The following is a 21,800-nucleotide window of genomic DNA, read 5'->3' on the forward strand; positions in this document are numbered from 1 at the left end:
CGTAATACGCATTAAAAAACGTTAAAGCATCAAAATATACGAACTGCAATTTTAAGAAGTAAGTATGCCATACTTAATAGCAGTGGACTTACGTACAGTAAAGTCATATACTAGATCTGAAGTTCCAATTCTTCGCCGCCAGGCCGCGTCACTTGGTGGTTTTTGAAACTTTCTTTGCTAATTTAAAATTGAATTCCCTACTTAAATCGCCAGCAGCGTGCTGGGTGCTATCAGTAAAAATCATGGTCATTTCATTTCCGTCAGCGTCGCACAACATGTTAAACCACTAGTCAGTCTCTCAAAGAATAAAAGTAGTGGCAATTTGTCCCTAAATAATGCGATGAGAAAGGAGAGCTGAAAAAATTGAGAAAATGTATAGGAATACATAGTAAATAAACGTAACGAAAGCATTCAGCTGGCAATTTTTTCTTTCAGTGTACCCCGCAGCAAGAGCGAAGAAACTGGTTTGCCAGCTTAGTCATAGCTTTTTTTCTATAGCCATGCTTCCTCGTTGATTCTCCCTCGTACCGGCTTGACGCATGTTGCTGTAATTATTTCGACAAGAAATAGGAGTTCTAAGCAAAAAACATTTGTGCGCTAAAAAAAAAAAAACATTATTTCTACAACTTTTACCCACGCAGAAGAGTATACCAAGACCGGACACATGGCGCTTCTGAAGGGTTGGAGATGTTTGCGCAAAAATGTTCTGACTGTCGCCGCAGTGCATGCATGGGGTGAGGTTGAAACTGACGATAAGGCGGTGGCGTGATCACTTTGGCACAACGGAATGGGCGCGCTTTCTAGCTGTTAAACGCATCTTCGGTAGAAACGAGACGCGAACACAAGCACAGTTGAAGACAGGACCGGTCTTGTCCTTTGTCCTACCACACTTGGGCTCATGTCTTATTATTGTTAATTTTTTTTCTCTAGTCTATATCGTTATTGACTCCTGTGAGAATCAATTTCCCCACTGGTAAGAAACGTCGCATGACAAGTGATGCTACTCGTATTAGATTGAGAGACAATTCAGAACAAGAGGTAGTAAGTGGCTCATTGCTTGCCTGTAATTCTGCTTGCAGCCATGACTCAGACCGGCCTGAGAAGAGTGTCGAAAGAATCTACGTGCATAGCAGATGTGTGCAGGCGTGTCACAGAGAAGCAGTGTCTCATTTGCATACCGGAACGCATCGACGCTTTGTTGATAGAAAGCCGCAAGGTGAGCGTGAGGAGTGCTTCTGCTATAACAATGACTTGCTTTCGCAGAAAGCCTGCCTTAGGTTTAAGTTGTTGCGCTGTTTCCGGCGGCGTAATGCAAATTGCGAGGTACGGTGCCAGTTTGATCATCGTGACAGATCACGGTGGGCCAGCAGCGGCAAGGGTAAAATACACGGGTGCATCGCAGATTACTCAACTGCGCAACGCAATAGAAGCGACGAAACCCCGCAGTGCAAGCATGCTGGAGTAGCGATAAGGCCAAGAAAAAGTAAATGAACCACGTTTACGAGAACAGGAAAACAAGTGTCTAAAGGGGCATTCACACGTGTGGTTGTTATCGTGAAGACTGGCAGAAAGATTATCTTTATTGTAGTTGTCTCCGGGGGACTTCACTTCGGTCCTCCCGCGACCTGCAACGTCGAAGATTGGGCTGGTTGGCTCTGTGTGATTAAAAATATAACAGTACGACTTTTTGACGAGGAAAAAACGGAAGAACAGACAAGTAATGTCAGCGCTTCTTTTTCGGTTTTTGCAAAGAAATAGTTCCACTCGGGAATCATAGTGCGAATCGAAAACCCATGCTGCAATGAAAGCCGTCACTCGTTATGCATATTTATTGCGAAAGAGGCTTCTATGTAAAATAAATACTTTAAGGAAGCTGTACTGTGATAAGCACAATCGAACTGGAACGATTTAAAAAAAGAATGCATTTCATTACCAAGGGGTCGCATGGATTGTCTAAGTTAAACTGGATATTGAAATCCCCGAATATAGAACGGAATTTGTAGGAGGAGTAAGAAAAATAAACTGAGAAAAGTTTTCAGTATATATCGATGTTACTCTGAGCACACGGGGAAGAAAGAAAGAACGGTAACGAGTTTTCCGTGGCCAACGCGGAGTTAGGGAGACTCGGCGTACGTTAGTTATCACATTTTACGGCTAATTACGCACACGTCAAGCAAAATAAAGAAAGTGCAGATCAAGCGAACTCTCTTCAGTTTAAGAGTCGTTGCCAGAGTGAATGAAGTCGCCTATAAGGTTACATCTATCATAGCCTCCCGTCTTTTCTACTTCGCAAATGAAAGGCCATCCTCAGACCCGCAAAGCCAGTTAGATCATGCCACCCTATGGTCTTGATATGCAATGTAGAGATAATATTGTGAATTATCGTGATCATAATATTGAAAACCTTGTTACACGGCATTCGCTGAAGAAGTGCGAAGGAAAACACGATGACGTGAATATATATTTCTTTACGATAGGAAACAGTGCCTGCACCACTAGTCGCTCATTCATATAAGAAAGTTCAGTGGCTCAGCGAATTATTACAGTAGAGGGCTTATTTTAATTTTACAACTACACGTCTTAGACCCAAAAACTGAAGTAAAAATATTGGCTTAAGAACCTTACGTAGATAGTTACAATGTGCCTGGTAGAAGTCATTATGGCGTGGGAGCTTCGTAAAAGTTGACAGCCATAGCCTATGTGATGCTTTGTCGCAAACAAATGCAACTGAAATGTCAAGTCAAACCATCATTGCCGTAGGGTTAAGCAGTCTTAAAATGCAACAACAGCTACACCGAATTGAACTTCGCGGAATGTCTCCAAGAAACCCCGACAAACTGCACCAAAACAATACGCTGTCACCCCCGGACTACGCCTAGAGCGCGCAGACGGACGCGCCACCTGTGGCGGCTTTGCTATGCCTGTTCTGGAAGGAGGCTTTCGTCCACCGTAAATTCCTGCGTCGCTGTTCGTGCGTCTCTGTTTCATTCGCGTTTTCAGAGTGAAATAAGCAACGCCCGTCAAGTGTGTATGGTGGCGAAAGACTCAAGGCACGTCGAAAAACAATCGTGTGCCTGGTTCTACTCATTCCCCGCGAGGCCACACGGGCTGGATGGACGGCAGCAATGGATCGCCGCTGCTCGGCTTTAACTTCTTGTTCCCATACTATCTCTTTGACATCTCAGTGTTTCTTGCACTCGATGTTGTTTACACACGTAAGCAACGAAGTTGATCACAACATACTCATGCTATTTTGGGGGGTTGCTCACCGTGCAGCATAAGGGTTAACGGCATTTCGCTTCGGTTCCGAATGTCATTTGCCGCTTCTACCATTTGCCACATCTTTGCCGTGTTGTGTTTTAAAGCTGTCGAAGCTTGCACGCACTGATTTTGTTGGCTTTAAGTGGCCCGTGAAATCGTAGCACTAGCTGGCACACAGTCCATGTTCGTGGGTCTGTTTGCGTAGGTTCGCGTCATCTCTCTCTCTCTCTCTCTATCTCTCTCTCTCCCTCTATATATATATATATATATATATATATATATATATATATATATATATATATAGAAGAAAGAAAGCAGTTCTGGGTCCGGGTAAATATTCACAGTGAAGTAGACGCACGTATGAAGCGGTTTATTGACGTTTCGGCAGGGGTCCGGCCTTCATCAGAATTATATATATATATATATATATATATATATATATATATATATATATATATATATATATATATATATATATATATATGTATATATATATATATATAGTGATATAGTGCGTCTGTGAGTTATCATCATCATCATCATCATCATCATCATCATCAGCCTAGTTACGCCCACTGCAGGGCAAAGGCCTCTCCCATACTTCTCCAACTACCCCGGTCATGTACTAATTGTGGCCATGTTGTCCCTGCAAACGTCTTAATGTCATCCGCCCACCTAACTTTCTGCCGCCCCCTGCTACGCTTCCCTTCCCTTGGAATCCAGTCCGTAACCCTTAGTGACCATCGGTTATCTTCCCTCCTCATTACATGTCTGGCCCATGCCCATTTCTTTTTCTTGATTTCAACTAAGATGTCGTTTACCCGCGTTTGTTGCGTCACCCAATCTGCTCTTTTCTTATCCCTTAACGTTACACCCATCATTCTTCTTTCCATAGCTCGTTGCGTCGTCCTTAATTTCAGCAGAACCCTTTTCGCAAGCCTCCAGGTTTTTGATACTTAACAGGGAGACGTATTGATCAATCACTCATGGTGAACCATTAGGGCTCGCCAAACTAATTGAATTTCCGTTAAGTTATTCCGCTATACCAAATCTCGTGATGATGCAGTGACAAAAGAGAATGCTTGCCTGACAGAGGCCCCTGATCTCGCCCAATTGCAGCAGTACAGCGCAAATAAAAAAGTGTGCATTTGCTATATACTATGTCAACAATTAAATAAAGAATTGTACTTGCATATCGCTAATTTAGGTAATAGTATTGTAGAGGTTATACGGAATGAAGTACAATGAACATAAATTACTTGGAATATATTCACAAGAAATAAAGACAGTAAATGCGTGCGACTCTGGAGAATTACAACCCAATTTCCCGCAAAGGTGCTTCTTTAAAACAATTGCAATAAAAGTTTCAGTTTCCTGTAATTATATCGTACACTCTAAAAAGCTGACCGTATGTGACTCTTCTTTTTGAAACCTCGCCAGCATGTGATGCTCTGGAGCATTTATTGTTGGTAGTTTTTAAAAAGTCAGTAATTCATGAACACACATGTTACTTCGCCATAAAACTTACCATTGTCTCGACCTTCCCTCCACTCCCCCCTCCCCCTCAATTTCCACTTCATTTCGTATTGGTTGAGTTTATAGTTCTCCCAGGACAGCGGGACAAATTCTGCTTTGTTCATAAAACACATTCATAAATGTACGGATGGCTTGTACGCGTATTTTACTGAAAATGTCATAATTAGACCCCTGTCTTTGAAGTTTGCCTAACTATTTTCAAACGCACCTATTATTTTCGCCAAATATAAACAAACCACGTCTTTTTTAGTTAACTCACGACATCGCTGAAACCAACTATAGAAACGTCTTATGGCGTTTCTGATTGATAGAAAAAATTCCGTTCAGATAAAATGCACTCTCGAATTGCAAGATGCATCCCATGTACCACAAAAGTAAAAGACAGGCTAGAGCCAACGCCATCAAACGAAAGTATTTCTTACGTGGCCACCCTAATCAGAAAAACACTTTAGCTTCGACATCATAGTTTACTTGCACTTTCCAGCATGCAGCCTGCTTTCAGAAGTGAGGGGGAGGGGGGGTCAAGTGCCCCTCCTGCCTCGTGCTCCCTGCCCCCTGCCCCTTGATAAATACGCCTATGCCTAAGGCGTAGGCGTACGCACTCCCTTCGTAACGTAACTTCCGTGGATCAAGAAAGCTCAGATTCGACAGAAACTGGCGTTACTGGTACCGGCCTAATATGGCGCCAGCTCCTATCGTTACCGCAGGCCGCGTGCCACCGCCAGAGATACTTGAAGCTGAAAGCTCGGCAGCTAACCATCCCCAGCCTTGGGAATTGCTTGCAGTTTTAAAGCGAGCAATCTGCCTTATGCAGGGAGAGCTTGTCAAATACCCACGATTTCGCAAGCACTCCACTTGCTGCTCACATCGCTGATCTACCTTCGGTCTAGGCTACGACGCTGTGAGCGAATTTGTTTTTTCAGCACGTCACCTCATTAGTGACGTGTTCAGGAGGCGTTTTTATTCGCTATGGCATCTCTATACCAATGGCGATGCGAACACAAGCTATGAGTAGAAAGTGCTGTCGACACGCTCAGCCCTCTCACATCGACGGTAAGCTGCATTGTGGTAATGCTATCACACATCACGCTATCGGCTTGGATTCTGTAAGCCTAAACTTTAAGTGTATCGGCTCATGCGGTGTAATTGTGAACAATAATGCCGAACCAGGAGGCACATGCTCCATCGCACGGAACTTTTTTGCACTCTGCTCAGGGCGCGGCTTTTGGCTCTGCAGTTGTGTGAGAGACGACACGTAGACATGATCCTGCTGGTGGTAGAAAATATTTTCTTTGATTGACATAGCGACGCCTTGCAAACCGAGACGCCTACCCACTTCAGGTTTCTGTCCCTGTGTTCAGAGATCAACCCGTGTGAGAATATATGTCTGGACATGGCAGCCTCATTCTCCCTCGTGCGGAACTCAAGATGGCTATTGCACTTAGAGACTTTAGGCAAGCCCTAGTGGCCAAAATATTTTCCGAGACCTCGAATACGTGATTCCTGCAGTGTTCACAATTTCATCACATTCAAAACATGCTCCGCAATATGGAGTGGTCTGCAAGTGGCCTGGAATGGAATGCGGACCGAATTCGCGCTGCATTCCATGCACGAAGACCGAACTGCGAAGCGGCAGAAGGTTAGGTGAGGCTTTCTTCACGAGTTACACTGCGTTTCATCAAGCAAATGCATGTGTCCTCATGCCGCAGCAGTATGAATACGGTCTCAGTGAACGCGGCAGGCCCGAAAGTTTTCGTTTCTCGTCGTCATGCGGGGGAACTAAGGCTGGCAATTATCCTTGCCACGGTGACACAATAGCGCTGACCTCGACGACTTGCAATAATAAATACAATAATACAATACAATAAACACAAGAAACACCAAGTCAGGTCACAGAATTTCGCATGGATTCGGGCAATATAAAGGCATGTAAACTACTGTAAACAATGTCCAGCAGTACTACTTCCTTCCAGAAATCCGTGGAAGGCGAGTAGCGCTCGCCGTCGTAAGATGTGTGCTGGCCATTGGAGGATCTTTTTAAGGCTTATGAGCCTGTCGTCTATTGTCATTACAGTTTGTATCAAATGTGATCTTTTAGTTTCATGTTGTAGACATTCCAGCAGATGTACGTCGTGTGTGAGTGTAGGTGTAACATGTGTGAGAGCCTGAGGGTGACATTAAGAAAATTATGGCGTTTTACGTGCCAGAACCATTTTCTGATTATGAGGCACGCCGTAGTGGAGGGCTCCAGAAATTTGGACCACCTGGGGTTCTTTAACGTGCACCTAAATCTAACTAAACGGATGTTTTCGCCCCCATCGAAATGAGGCCGCCGTTGCCGGGATTCGATCCCGCGACCTCGTGCTCAGCAGCCCAACACCACAGCCACTGAGCAACCATGGCGGGTGAGGTTGACATCGATCAGCAGAAAGTGTAGCAGGAGCTCACCTTATCATTCAGCAAAACGACAAAAAAAATCACAGTTGCGTCCATAACGAAAATCAGGGACGCCATAGCTGGCGAAGTATAATGCGCAGTAAGCCTTAGACTGCTTCGTGCGTTGTTTTTTTTCACGAACATTCGTAGGTGCGAACGAGCCATTTCCTTTTCAGAAGGACAGAAAATGTGAGCCACGTTCGCTTTTGGAAGCCGAGCTTGTGGGGTCTCGTTGTTGTTATTCATCCTCCTTAACGAAGACAAACAGCATTGACAGCAGTAACATGTTTCTACTAAGTGGTGAAGAAGGATATGTAGAGCCTAGACGCTAGTGGCCTGTACTAACTCTGGAGGATTGGCCAAGAACTGGGTAGTTCATTATAAAAATAGGAAAAACAAAATGCACAAAACTGTTAATAAAATTTGTGAATAGGTAGTTGAGAATTATTACACCGATTGCAGCTAATGATGCTATTAGAATAAGAATACGTAAAAGCAGTAATACAGCTAGTAAAATTAAGTTTTAGAGAAACGTAGCGAAACTATAATTTCTGATATTATAGTCAAGATCTCGCTAACACTGCAATAAAATACTGGATGGCATCGCCAAACTTCCTGTCTGCGTTCTCAAAGGTCAAGGTCCCAAAGATAGATATTTTGAGCATTTAGGTCTAACCTCAGAAGGCAGGACAAGGTTCCTTAGGTTATTTTCGCAAATTAGAATATATTTGACAATTAGTGTGAAAATGATCTATTGTTTCGTGTTCCCCGCAAAAGAAACAGGTCGGTGAGACAAGCAGACCAGCTCTGTGTAGGTAAAAATTTAGAAATGAAATTCAGCAGCGTACTCTAGCGATTGCGACTACACGTGTTAGCGTTTGACAGAGTTTACTGTTGCAAGAATGTGAAAAGTGCAGAAAATCTGAGTAGCTTGTTAATGATGTGGCGTAAAATTCAAGCAGCATAATTTGCCGCCGAACTCAAGCCCCCTTGACGAAAACTGAAGCCGTTAACCTTTGAGTGAAAATACTTGGCTTTTCTTCCTCTTACCTATCCGGACTTGGCCACTGGTCTCTACTAAGAGGACCCTTCATCCTCTTACTGTTGTGTTCGTTCGGTTAAATTTATATTTCGTGTACCCACCAATAAAACTCATTATATTCTTGAGGAAAGGGACACGGTGTCAGCGCAATTCAGTAGAGGCGATAAAAAGCCGAGTGCTTGAAGAAGACTACTGAAGACGCAACAGACGCGCGCAATCGTCGTCGTTACATGCAGAGGAATAAAATTTAGGACCGGCTACGCAAATTGGAAGGCGGCGTGCTAGAACGCGAAGAAAGCGCGGACGCCAGCTCTATCCAGTACACAGATGTTGAGGGGGCGTAAGGCAATCATGGCAGCAGCTGTCATCATCACGCTCTGCAGAATCAGTATTCTCCACTATTGTAGCAGCAGCAGAGTGACTGAGAGGTAAAATCCCCAACTGCCAATTTGTCGGTCGTAAGTTTGAATTATTGCGGCGAAACAACATTTCTTGTTCTCTGTTTAATAGAAGTTAGATAAACGGGGAAATAGTGCCCCAGAATTAACTTCTATTCCAGTGTGCTACTCCATTTGCCGGCCCGCTTCTTGATTTTGGATTCTAGTTCTTTTTTAGTTTTTCGCAAGCTAGTTCCGGATTCCAGCGACAGATGGCGACGGACACCGGCGAACATCGAAACAACTAGGGCAGTGAACCCATAACAGCTATCGCTGTAATATATGCAAATCTAACGCACATGCTGAAATGTGTGTGATGTTTAGGTAATCCGATTCACAACAAATGGCAATGCGTATAAGTATGTTCATTTTATGCAGGGCGCAACCTGATGCAGCGTATGTCTGTCCATTACGAAGACCACGACTTTGATGTCATGCAATGGATGTGTTTCTGCAATACACAGCTCACAAGGTATTCCAAAATGAAAGCACCAAATCAGAGGAATGCGCAGTGCGAGACGTCTACGCCGATATGACGCCAGGACGAATGAGGTGTATGATGCTTGTCGAGGAAAGAATGGTGATGACAGGCGTATGCAGGAAGAAGTACGACGTATATCCAGCTAGTCGGGGTCTCCGATATTACCGCGCGGTGACGTGACTATGAGCATCCGCTATTGAGCAGTTGCATGCTTGTCGAAGGACCAATCGTGTGACATTAAGCACATTGCAACGGCACCGTGCACTTTGGTCGACGCTGCCATCAGCGAAACAGCTCGCTCGACAGGAAGGTGCAGGTCGCTGTCGGAAGTGCGCGTGTGAGCGGCCGGAGCCCAGCAGGAGTGAGCGATTCCTGATAAGCCTGCACCGTTGGTATAGATGTTTATCTAGTGCAGATTTCTGGCACATTTATCGCGTTTATCTGTGTACTCATACTACGTCCCTGAGTTTGCGTTAAATTTAATAAATATTATTTTATTTCGGGCGCCACCTTTCTTTGTTCGTGAAGGCTACTCACGAACTCTTCTACGAAGCAACCCGCTTCAAGCGACATTTAGGTATGCTGAAAATATTGTGTCGCAGTGGTACACACCCGTAGTAGAGGATTGTGCACGAACAGACACACACCCAGTGGCACATACCGAAAGGTTAAATGGAAGAAAATAAACTAAATGAAACAACCTGTTGAATCTAATGAGCTGTTTCATTAGTGGTTGGCGTGCTTCAGAGATGCATATGAGCCGACAATATATACATATATATTTCTTTTTACACAGAGAGCCGCACTTGTATGGTCCTACTTTGTCAGGTTACGCACCTCCTCCTCAATTATCATAATCATTCATCAGCCCTTTTTCTCCCTGTCCCTTTTGCCCAGTTTAGAGTAGCAAGCCAGAGCAAGTTATAGCTGAGGCCGACCTCTCTGCCGTTCTGTAAATAAATGTGTACAAAGCATACAAATTTTACCCCAGGCTATTTGGAGGTATTTGCATTAGGCACACATGTGACATTTTCATATATATGTCAACTAATACACCTGCCAAGATACCGACTTACCCTGCAACAAACAACAGGCAGCAGCAGCAGCCATGCCAAATTCGGGAGGGTAGCCAAGTGAAGCATCGTTTTGGAAAAGAAGGAATCAAAGTGCTGGTCTTGTACTTGCGCCCTCACCTGTTCTGTCCATGTCGGCAATCCTGTCGTCGATATCCCAGCAGTTGGGCTCAACGCGCCTGAAGAAGCGGCCATCATCGTAGCTCAACACGGCACTCTTCTCGCCCTCGTGCGCGATCTCGAGCCAGCCGCCGTATCCATACCGCTGGGGAGACAGGGAGCGAGCAAAGCGCACCATAACATTTTGTGTACACTTGCACAGGATGTCTGCACGACTTACTGTCAGAGATATTTTTTAATGATGGATAATTTTGTCCGTGGAAAATGTCAATCAACGACACTCCTTGGTTGTGCCTCAGACAAATTTGTCGGTTGGTTTAGTGTGAAATTACGTTAGTGTTCAGCCGTGTTCCATATAGTCGGCGGTATTTTATTGACATTTAGAAGCTTATTTCATGTGTCAAATTACATATGTATTCAACCGTTGTCCATGCATCATTGCCATTGTAATATGGCAATTTGTCAATGTTGAAATGGTTACTTTAAGCATAGGTCTTCAACCTCGCTTATCACTACACTCAGGCTCCCTCAAGCTCAGGCCAACCTGTTAGTCTGAGTGAGCTTGGGTGAGTCCAGTTCTAATGAGTCTGCGTAAACACTATGCAAAAATGTATATTCAGTGAGTGAGCCTAAGTGAGTTTTGTTTGTTTGGCCGGCCTATGGTTGTAAGTAAGCTAAAGCTTGCTATATTTTTATTTTTTTTTTATTTCAATACCCTAAAGGCCCAATGCGGGCATTACATAGGGGGGGATTCATCAAAGAAAACTTATAAATATACAACAAAGGTTATAAATGGCTGAAGACAGAAATAAACGAGTTAAGAAGCCAGGTAAAAGTTATTAAGAAAAAAAAAACAAAATGGCTAGGAACAGGAACTGGAAAATTGCACATGTAGCAAATTCCAAAAAAAGAAAAAGAAAAAAAAAGCACCTTCAGAAGTTCCAAAACATGGCATCTAACATTTCACGCAACGATACGGCCGGCACACACACAAAAAAAGGAAAGAGAAAACAACGACGCACATCATTTTACGTTGGAATTTTCTAAGTATGACCAAAGAGCTGTCTGAAATGATGATGTTTCAGCGATAGCCGCAATGCTAGAAGGAAGCGAATTCCACTCTTCGATAGCCAGGACCAAACGTGAGTATTTGAATCGTTCTGTTCGAGCGAAAATGGGTTTAATCTTCTTCATATGATCTACACGAGCCGATGTGTGCGGCGCCGGGAGAAGATGTGAACTTGCAAATGGTGTGTTATTGTGATAGAGAGTGTGGAAAAAGGATAATCGGCTGAATTTTCTGCGCATGACCAGAGGCGGGAGATGGAGCGATATTTTCAGTAATGTTACACTTTGATACCGAGAGTAACGGGAAGGGATGAATCGTGCAGCCTTGTTTTGAATAAAGTCTAACATGTTAATAAGATAGGTATAATGAGGGTTCCAGATCACTGAGGCGTATTCTATCACAGGCCTGATTAGCATGTTGAATGCGTGAAGTTTTGTATCCTGGTTGGCTTGGTGTAGTCGGTGTTTAAGAAGACCAAGTTTTTTTAAGGCTTTGGTAGTAATCAGTTCTATATGAGTGCTCCAGGATAAATTAGAGGTAAGATTTACGCCGAGGTATTTTACCGACGCTGCAGTTTCCATGATAGTATTATTAACAGTGTAGGCATTAGGACTTGTGTTAGCAGTGGAAGTAAACTTGACATGTTTAGTTTTGTCTGCGTTAACAACCATTTGCCACCTGGCGCACCAATGAGTTAGTTCATCAAGGTCAGTCTGGAGAGCAATGATGTCGCAAGGGCTTGATATTGCTCGGTAAATTACGCCGTCGTCTGCAAATAGCCGTATTGTTGATGTTATGTTCGACGTGATGTCATTAATATATATTAAGAAAAGCAGTGGACCCAGCACCGAACCCTGGGGTACTCCTGAAGCAACGCCTGTACGTCTTGATAAGAAGCTTCCTAACTTAACTGACTGAAAGCGGTTTGTTAGAAATGCGTTGATCCACTGCGTAGTACGTTGGTCCAGCTGCAGGTTGCGTATCTTTATCATCAAGCGGTTATGAGGCACGCGGTCAAAGGCTTTAGAGAAATCAATAAAGATGGAGTCAATGTAGAAGGAAGAGTCGATTGCTTGATGAAAGTCCGTTATTAACTCAAATAACTGCGTCTGACACGATAAATGTTTGCGGAAGCCATGTTGGTTGTTATGAAGCAAGTTGTTCTGGTTAATATGAGTCATAATGTTAGTGTATAATATGTGTTCGAGTACTTTGCAACATATTGATGTTAGTGAAATTGGCCTGTAATTATTAGGAACGGATCTGTCACCAGATTTAAATACCGGCATTACATAAGCGGATCTCCAATCTTCTGGCACACATGTCGTATCGAGTGACTGTTGGAAAATGAGAGATAGCAGGAAAGCTGTGTGTTGGCAGGTAATCTTTAAGAGTTTCGCGTTGATACCATCGGGTCCTGGGCTAGTGTGGTGAGGTAGGCGTTCAATTGCCCGAGCCACGCCAAGCGCAGATATGTGAATGGGTGAAAACGGAATCTGTATATCGGCCTCAGGAAGCAACACTGGATTGTAAATGGGCAATTCGTTCGTGAAACCTTTTGAGAAGTGGCTATTGAATTGTTGTGCACACTGTTCGATAGGCAGAGTGCTGCCGTGGGCGTCCAAAAGAACAGGAACCGTACTAGCGGTTTTAGGATTAACAGTGTTCCAGAATTTCTTAGGGTTGGTTTTCATCAAACTAGGAAGCGTAAAATTAAAATGTTTGTTCTTGGCTTCAGAAATTTGTTTTTCAGCTATTTTGGAAATGTTTTTAGAGTTTTCCCAGTCTGTAGCTTCTTTTAATCGAACCGCTTTACTAAATGCTCTTTTTTTCCTATTTAGTGCCCTGTTGACATCTGTGGTGAACCAAGGATTGTTGGTACGCGTACTTATCGTTAGTTTTGGCACGCAGGAATCTTCAATTTCTTTGAGTTTGTCACGAAACAACTTCCAATTTTCGTTAGTCGTACGGTTATGAAAATTGGCCTGAAAGCAATTTGTGAAAGTTTCCTGCAACAGGTTCATTTTTTCAACATCCGCACGTGCGTAGTTGTAGATAAGCTTCGTGTTTTTTGTTTTGTCGGTCCGTGGGAGTAGAAGAGAACAGTGCACAACTTTGTGGTCACTTATTTCTTCCAAGACGTGAATGTCTGAGAGCTTAGGATGGGTTGTTAGGATGAGGTCCAGGATGTGTTTACCGCGAGTGGGCTCGTGAACAATTTGGGTGAGCTGGTGATATTGAAGTAAATGAAGAAAGTTAATGTTCTCCTGTCGGTTATTGTCGGAGCCAACAGTTAGCGTCGTCCAGTTAATCGCGGGAAAATTAAAGTCGCCAGCTAAAAATAGGAGGCAATTCGGGTGCCTAACAAGGATCTGCTCGATAGCGTCATTTAACAGTTCAATGAATTCAGGTTGGCTACTTGGTGGCCTATAACAGGCGCCAATAATGCAGAACTTATGACCAAGTTGAGCAGAAACCCAGACTATTTCTCAGGGAGAGTCGATAGGGGTAAGAGATGCATGGAAGTCTTTGTTAATCGCAATGAGCACTCCTCCTCCTCGTCGAGAATCAGCCCTATCTTTCCTAAATAAAACGAACGATGGTGGAAGCGCGATGTCGTGAGATGCAACGTCTTCGGTTAGCCACGTTCCCGTACCCACGATGATATCAGCTGAGCAGGTATGTGCTATAGCTTTGAGTGCGTCTACTTTGTTATGTATGCTGCGGAAGTTTGCCAAGACCAAGGAGATTCACTTGGTTTTGTTATCGTTGACTTTCTTTGGGGTAGATTGTCAATTCTCTGGGGGCGAGTGCCTAGAAGAAAGTTTTTTCACGCTATCTGTTGCCGAATCATACCGGTAAACAAAATTTCTTATGTGAAGCTTATCAAATCTTACAGAATAACGCTCGTTTTCTCTGATATTGGCCTTGGCGAAGTCGCGCAGCTTTTTCCGTGCTCTTGTAAGGTCTTCCAGCTAATGGCTCATTAATGGCTACCGACCCTAAAAAGCTAGCAATAAATTGATTTTCTTTAATTTTACACAGTTATTTTACCCCTATTTGGAGCTTTTGGACTCGGTCATCACTTTATATATACAGCCTCCAATCGCCAATGACCTATTGCCGAAACAGGAGAGTGGCCGAATGGCCATTTTGCTGTTTGACCAGGTTAACCGAACCTTATCTCTCATATTTTCGTTCTTACGCGCATTGGCATCGACATGCACCTTAGAAAAGATCAGCTGTTATCGTGCTCCCTTCTTGCCCCTCCTCTCACAAACACACGCACGGAGGCACACTAGTACATGCACAAACCTGAACTTCGGGAATAAGTCGGGCTTGTCATTTTTTACTATGTCTTCAAGAAAGGGGCGGGAGGTGGGTAGCTGCATGTGTCAGCAATTTCCACACGTGTCAGGAATTCCCACACGTGTCATCAAAGCAAAAGCTAACATGGCGTATGATGCAGAATGATCGATTCAGTATTAGAATGTCTCTGTATATAGGTGCTAATTATCTGAACGTCCCACAATGCTAGCTCGTGGTCGTTGAAGTAGTTGGTTCCGAATCTCCGAGTTAACACATATGGGGACCCATTGCACGGACTGAACAGGTGGGGATAACTAAGCTTATGTTTTTTATCTAGATAAAGTGTTAGCTTCTGCGACACTTCTGCGACACAGGGGTTATCGCACAAAGCATTTATAAAAAATCCCTAAAAAACAGCGTTATATAGCTCATGGTCATCGGCTACTATGCAGTAAAAAAATTTAGCATGGCCAGTATTATACAGAGGTAAACTGTTTACAGCGACGCACATTGTTTTGTACAAGAATGGAACATGCAATATAAAGCAGTGAATTTACGATAGCAATACGACGGCGCAACTTGCCGGATTAACCATGCACAGATTTTGTAAGCGGGTGCCGCTATTTATCAAATGAGCTGAAATTGGTAAAGTGGATTCACGAAGGGCAATTTGCCGTTCATACAGCGGCAGCGAAATGCTGAAATATTCCTCGTATTGAATACCCGATTCATGGCGGACTCCAGCCTGAAGCCTCGGTTGCGATCTTTGTCATTCCGACGGGGACGGAATGCAAAACCCGTCGTGTACTGTCTCTGTGAAAGGCATTCATGTCACGCGGTCAATAACGACGCCAATTTATTTCTGCTATTGCTCGACCGACGGCGACAATTTGCACGGTTAAAAACTCCGAAAGTCCAGTCTTTCCAGCGCGCTAGGAACATGAACAGATGTGACCACGCGTGTCGCCGTTTCTGTGTGTGCGTTTGTGTCCCATTACGAAACATCCTCCCCGTCTGTTCACACTGCGTGCGGGGGTGAGAGGCGAGTTATTCGACATGCGCGCCGTGATCGAGATTGCTGCAGTCAGCGATTCTCTCCCGCTTTCGAGCCAGAGTGTTCCTGGAAAGCAAACAAAGAGCGCTGTTATCTGCTCTTCTTTACGAACAGCTTGTCAAGCTAAGGACTCGTTTCATAAAGATGTAACGTAACTTTAACGCTTCGTTTCCATTATATGTCGGCTCGTCTCTGCGCGGGCGCTCTCCTCTGATCGGCCTGGTCAAGCTCCAGGCCGCTTGAGCAGTGCTACCCGTGGGACTAGATTTAGGTGCACGTGAAATAACCGCAGGCCGTCAAAAATCAATCTAGAACTCTCCTCTAAAGTATTGTTACGCGAAGGACGAGACAGTAGGGTGAGCAACTATTTACAGGTTATATTTACAACAGCGGCTGGAGCCCTGACCGGTTAGATTCCCAGTGCGAGTCCAGTTAGTTCTTCATCCTCTTTTCTCAAGTGATGGCGTCTACGCGCCTCGTTGAAACAATCAAATACTTCACGCGTGTAGCATAATCCCCCGGCGGCAGAAGCGACGTCCCGGAGCGTCTAAATGTCATCACTGGGAGGGTGACACCGCTTCAGTCATGTAACGTGCAGGATAGCACTGGACTGGGAAGCAGATGGGGCGTCGGGGGCGATCTTGTAGGTGACGAGAGTCACGGCACGAAGCACTCGGTATGGGCCTGTGTAACGAGACAGCAGTTTTTCTGACAGGCCGACCTGGCCCGACGGAGGCCATAGAAGCACCAAAGAACCAGGCGGGAAGTGCATGCCTCAGTGTCGCAGGTCGTACAAACGCCTTTGACTCTCTTGCGATTTCGGAAGGCGGTCACGGGCAATTCCTCTTGCGTGGGCACAGCGAGCGATGGCGTCAAGTGCATGTGCACTGGTCGGTGCTGCGTGAACAAGGAGGGTTTTATCGAGGGTCAGTGCTGGTTCTCGGCCGAACAGAAGAAAAAATGGGGAATAACCGGCGGTGTCGTGGCGCGAGTAATTATGAGCAAATGTGACAAACGGTAGAGCGAGGTCCCAGCCAATGTGGTATGAAGAGACGATTTCGCGAGCATGTCTGTGAGAGTGCGATTGAGACGCTCCGTGAGGCCATTTGTTTGCGGATGATATGACGTGGATAGCTTGTGCCTCGTGGCACAGGACTTCAGGATGTCGGCGATAACTTTTGATAGGAATATCCGGCCATGGTTTGAGAAAAGTTGTCATGGAGCTCCGCGCAATAAAATCACTTCGCGTCGACGAAATTGGCGACATCTGCGGCACAGCTTGTAGGAAGCGCTCGGGTGATGGCGTAGCGCCTGGCGTAATTCGTGGCCACAGCGATCCACCTGTTCCCAGAGGTAGAAAGAGGAAAAGGCCAAGTAAGTCCAAACCAACCCGAAAGAACGGTTCCGCGGGAATGTCGAGTGGTTGAAGGTACCCAGCAGGAGCGTCGATGGTGTCTTGCGTCGCTCACATTTCTCACGCGCAGCTACATAGCTTCGAACGGCGCTAGCAAGCCCTGGTTAAAGGAAGCGTCGGTGGTTCCTATCGTAGGTACATGACACACCCAGGTGACCGGCAGTGGGGAGGTCGTGAAGTTCGTGCAGAAGAGCCGAGCGAAGCTGTTTAGGGATCACAAGGAGTAAAAATTGGAGGACGCTTAAGCTTCGCCTTCAAGAGTGGGACGCGACAGCGTTCCCGTCGACCCGCCAAGGGGTATAAGACAATGCGCTACGGCACAGCAATCACTTACGATGCGCCCCGCATCGGACTTAGCGCCCACCTATCACGCGGTGAGCGTCGAGCAACGCAGCGTTCGGCGCGGCAACGAAACGTGCGCCTGAGCGAACGAAACGAACCAAAGAACTCGGTGTCTCGGAGGGGAAACGATCTACGCCAGCCAAACGTCGTGATCGGCACGGGCAGAGAGATAGATAGTAATCTAAACCGGAAGCACGGCGAAGCGTCGTCAGGGGAGAGGGAGTCCCGCGACGCGCCTGGCAGCGGTCCCAATGCGCGCGCGGCGCGCCTCCTGTCGGGGCAGCGCCGTACATTGAGAGGAGGGGGTCTTCTGTGTTTGCCGCAAGATGGCTCTGCGTGTGCGGAAAGCGCAGAAGAAATGCAGCGGAAACGCACTTCGCAACTCGTGTAATTGTGACTTCTGTACGTTACATGTTCATAATTACCGATATACACCGCAGTATAACTTTCCACGGCTCGTTTCGAAGGCAACACCGCATTCACTAGAGGCGCGTTTGCACCGCTTGGAAGCATCGAACTCGTGGCTGAGTGGTAGCGTCTCCGTCTCACACTCCGGAGACCTGGGTTCGATTCCCACCGGGCCAATCTTGGAAGTTGCTTTTTATTTATGAAGCGCCTGCCGTGATTTATCGCTCACGGTCAACGCCGCCGACGCCGACACCCGACGCCGACGACACCGGCTTTTCTGCGACACGAGCTCCTTAACGCTATCGCGTTAATACAGGGCCGTCGGGGTGAAGGTTGTGGCGGTAGAGTACGCGAGCTTGAAGTGTGGATAGGCGAAGGGAACTGTCGGCAGGTGACGAATCCAGGCGGTCACTGATGATACGCAAGGACGGGTCATGGCGCTGCTCGTCGGCGACGTGGAGCAACGTAAAAACAGAGAGGACACAGGGGCCGGTGTCAGTACCAGACGTAGACGTCGCGTCTCTGACTGGGTAGCGAGAGTGGCAATCTGCGTCCTGGTGTTGGCGTCCCGACTTGTCAGTCACTTTGAAGGGATATTCTTGTAGTCGGAGGGCCCAACGACCGAGCCGGCCAGTAGGATCCTTGAGCGACGAAAGCCAACAGAGCGCATGATGGTCTGTGATTGCTGAGAAGGGCTTGCCATATAAATATGGGCGGAACTTTGAAATCGGCCAGACGAGAGCAAGACATTCGCGCTCGGTGATCGAATAGTAGTGCTCTGCAGTTATCATGAGCCGGCTAGCGTAGGCTATAACGTGGTCGTGTCTGTGTTGGCGTTGCGATAAGACGGCGCCGATCCCATAACCACTGGTATCGGTGCGGACTTCTGTAGCTGCAGACGGGTTAAATTGGGCCCAGACCGGTGGATTGGTGAGAATCCTGATAAGGCGTGAAAATGCGGCAGCCTGAGGGTAATCCCATGTGAAAGGCACGTCTTTCTTGAGAAGTTCAGTGAGTGGTGGAGCGAATGCTGCGAAATCTTTCACGAACCGTCGGAAATAGGAACAGAGCCCCTCAAAACTCCGGACGCCTTTGACAGACTGAGGTATAGGAAAAGCCGTTACTGCTCGAACATTCCCCGGATCGGGTTGTACTTAGGAAGCATCGACGAGATGGTCTAGCGCTGTAATGTGTCAGCACCCAAAGTGGCACTTCGATGAGTTTAATTGGAGCCCAGCCTTGCGGAAGACGTCTAGGATAGCTGCGACGCGCTCAGGGTGCGTCTCAAATGTAGGAGAAAACGCAAGGACGTCGTTAAGGTAACAAAGGCAAGTTGACCATTTGAAACCTTGAAGCAGATAGTCGATCATCCGTTCGAACGTCGCGGGGGCACTGCATAAACCGAACGGCATAATCTTGAATTGGTAGAGGCCATCTGGAGTGACGAAAGCGGCCTTTTCTTGGTCTTGTTCATCGCTGGAAATCTGCCAATAACCAGATCGAAGGTCGATGGACGAAAAGTATTTGGCACCCCGAAGACAAGGAAGGGCGTCGTCGATTCGTGTTAAAGGGTAAAGGACCTTTTCAGTAATTTGATTTAGGTGGCGGTAATCTACGGTAATCTACGGCGGTAATCTTTTTTTTTTTGACGAGCACGACCGGTGACGCCCAAGGACTCGACGACGGCTCAACAATGCCTCTGGCGAGCATCTTGTTGACTTCCTGCTGAATTATTTGCCCCTCTGCCGTGGACACGCGATACGGTCGGCGGTGAATGGGAACGCATCATCAGTGTTTATCCGATGTTTAACAAGGGACGTCTGACCAAGTGGTTGATTGTCAGTGTGAAATATGTCGTGGTAGGAAAGCAAATGGCAATATAGGGTGGCTGCGTGCTCAGGTGCGAGGTCCGGAGCGACCATGGGACGTAACGGGCCGTCGAGGTTCAAGACATCCTGCGGGTAATCAGGAGGATCTGGAGAGCGTCGGCTGCAAAAGCAGTGACGTGATCGTCTGTCACTAACCTGAGCGTGGTCACCGCTATGCCTTCAGGTAACACTTGCTTCGTCAAGCCCAAATTGATAACGGGGAGACACATCCGATTAGCGGCAAGGGTTACGACGGAGTGTGCCACAGAGATGTCGCACGCCAGGAGGACATCACGAATAGGTACGACGACATAGTCACCATGAGGCGCGGTGGCGTTGAGGCCAGTTCGATGAAGATGGGGGCTTTTGGAGGTAAGCGAACAAACGCTGTAGTGCAGAGGGTGTTCGGGTGTTCGGGGCGAACGTCTGAAAGAAGAGGAAGCTCGAGGCATAGCGTACCGGTAGAACAGTCGATGAGGGTAGAATGCGTCGTCAGAAAGTCGAGCCTGCAGATTAGGTCAGGAGGGCAACTGGTCAGCACGGTGAACAGGACTGGAACTTGGCGGCCAGCGATTCCTATGCGAGAAGTGCACATAATCCTGAAGGCAACAGTGGCGCCGTTGGTGACGCGTAGGGCTCGAGTGATGGCAGGCGTAAGAACTTTTTTGAGGCGACGACATAGGTTAGCGCTCATTATGGACACTTGGGCTCCAGTATCAATTAATGCCGTGAACGGAACACTATCTACGTCTACTTCAATTAGGTTCGTGTTGGTGAGGTACGTCAACGGAGGATTTGGACAGGAAGAACGTGATGCAGCACTACCTCCAAGAGCTGCGTGGTCTAGTTTTCAGTCTGTCGGTTTGGCGAGGAAAAGCGGCGAGGTTAGGGTGACGGGGAGCGACGGAGTTGAGGCGACGGCGATCGCACGGAGGAGCGGCTGTCAGGGGCATCAGAAGTAGGGTCTAGACGGCGAGGTGAATAACGGCGAGCGTCGGCGTATGGGCGAGGAGCAGGGAATACCGCCGCACCACCTGGATACGGCGGTATCCAGGTGGTGCGGCAGTGACGGGATACATGACCAACGTGGTGGCAGCGGAAGCAGATCGGTTTGTCATCTGGGGTTCGGCATTCAGCGGGATTGCGTGGCCTGGGAGCGAAATACTGGTCATTGCATGTTGTGGGCATAGCAATGGGTCCCGAATCAGGTCAGGAGACAGAACAGGCTGTAGGGATGCCAAGGTTTGCAGTTTCTTGCTGCACAACTGCTTGAATAACGGAAATAGTGGGGGCCGCTTTGTCAAAGGCACCGTCAAGGGGTCGGATGAAGGGGGGCAGAACTCACCACTTCAATCTCACGGCGAACGATACGTGTGACGTTCTCTTGAAATGGTCGTGTGGCGGTAAGAGCGGAGCAAGAGGATGTGGCAGGGGTGCTAGGGAGCCGGGAAAAATGTGGGACGACGCGGCGGTTTTTGGCTACCTCGAAGCGGTGGCATTCTTTTACGATGGCATCGATGGTAGAAACTTCGTTATAGACAAGCAAACTGAAGGCGTCATCCACGATGCCTTTTAGGATATGACCCACCTTGTCAACCTCGGTCATGTGCTCGTCGACTTTCCGGCAAAGCGCAAGCACTTCCTTTATGTAGGAGACATATGATTCGGTCGACGACTGGACACGGGTGGCAAGCTCTTTTCGCGCAGTCAGTTGGTGACATCACGGGTTGACAAAGAGTTCGCGAAGCCGCTTTTTGAGAATGTCCCAGCTGGAGAGCTCGATCTCATGGGTGCGAAACCAGACACGTGGTGTCCCGTCCAGGTAAAAGATAACCTTAGCAAGCATTATGGTAGGGTCCCAGTGGTGGCTTTGGCTAACGTGCTCATACATGCTGAGCCAATCATCGACGTCAGCGTCATTTTGGGTGGAGAATGTCCCAGGATCATGGA

The 21,800-nt window shown here is 46.7% G+C and overlaps 1 protein-coding gene across 3 annotated transcripts in view; it reads right to left on the reverse strand.

Moving 5' to 3' along the window:
- LOC135901437 (2-amino-3-carboxymuconate-6-semialdehyde decarboxylase-like) overlaps positions 1 to 21,800 on the reverse strand; it is a 94,825-nt gene that overhangs the window by 58,019 nt on the left and 15,006 nt on the right. For 2 of the 3 annotated variants that reach the window (XM_065431241.1, XM_065431242.1), the window contains exon 2: positions 10,387 to 10,531. The exons of the other annotated variant lie outside the window; for it this stretch is intronic. In XM_065431241.1, the coding sequence (XP_065287313.1) occupies positions 10,387 to 10,531 (145 nt within the window). The remainder of the gene's footprint in view (positions 1 to 10,386; positions 10,532 to 21,800) is intronic. 3 annotated transcript variants of the gene reach the window in all.

The sequence above is a fragment of the Dermacentor albipictus genome, chromosome 1 (assembly GCF_038994185.2).
Source record: "Dermacentor albipictus isolate Rhodes 1998 colony chromosome 1, USDA_Dalb.pri_finalv2, whole genome shotgun sequence".
Taxonomy (NCBI): Eukaryota; Metazoa; Arthropoda; class Arachnida; order Ixodida; family Ixodidae; genus Dermacentor; species Dermacentor albipictus.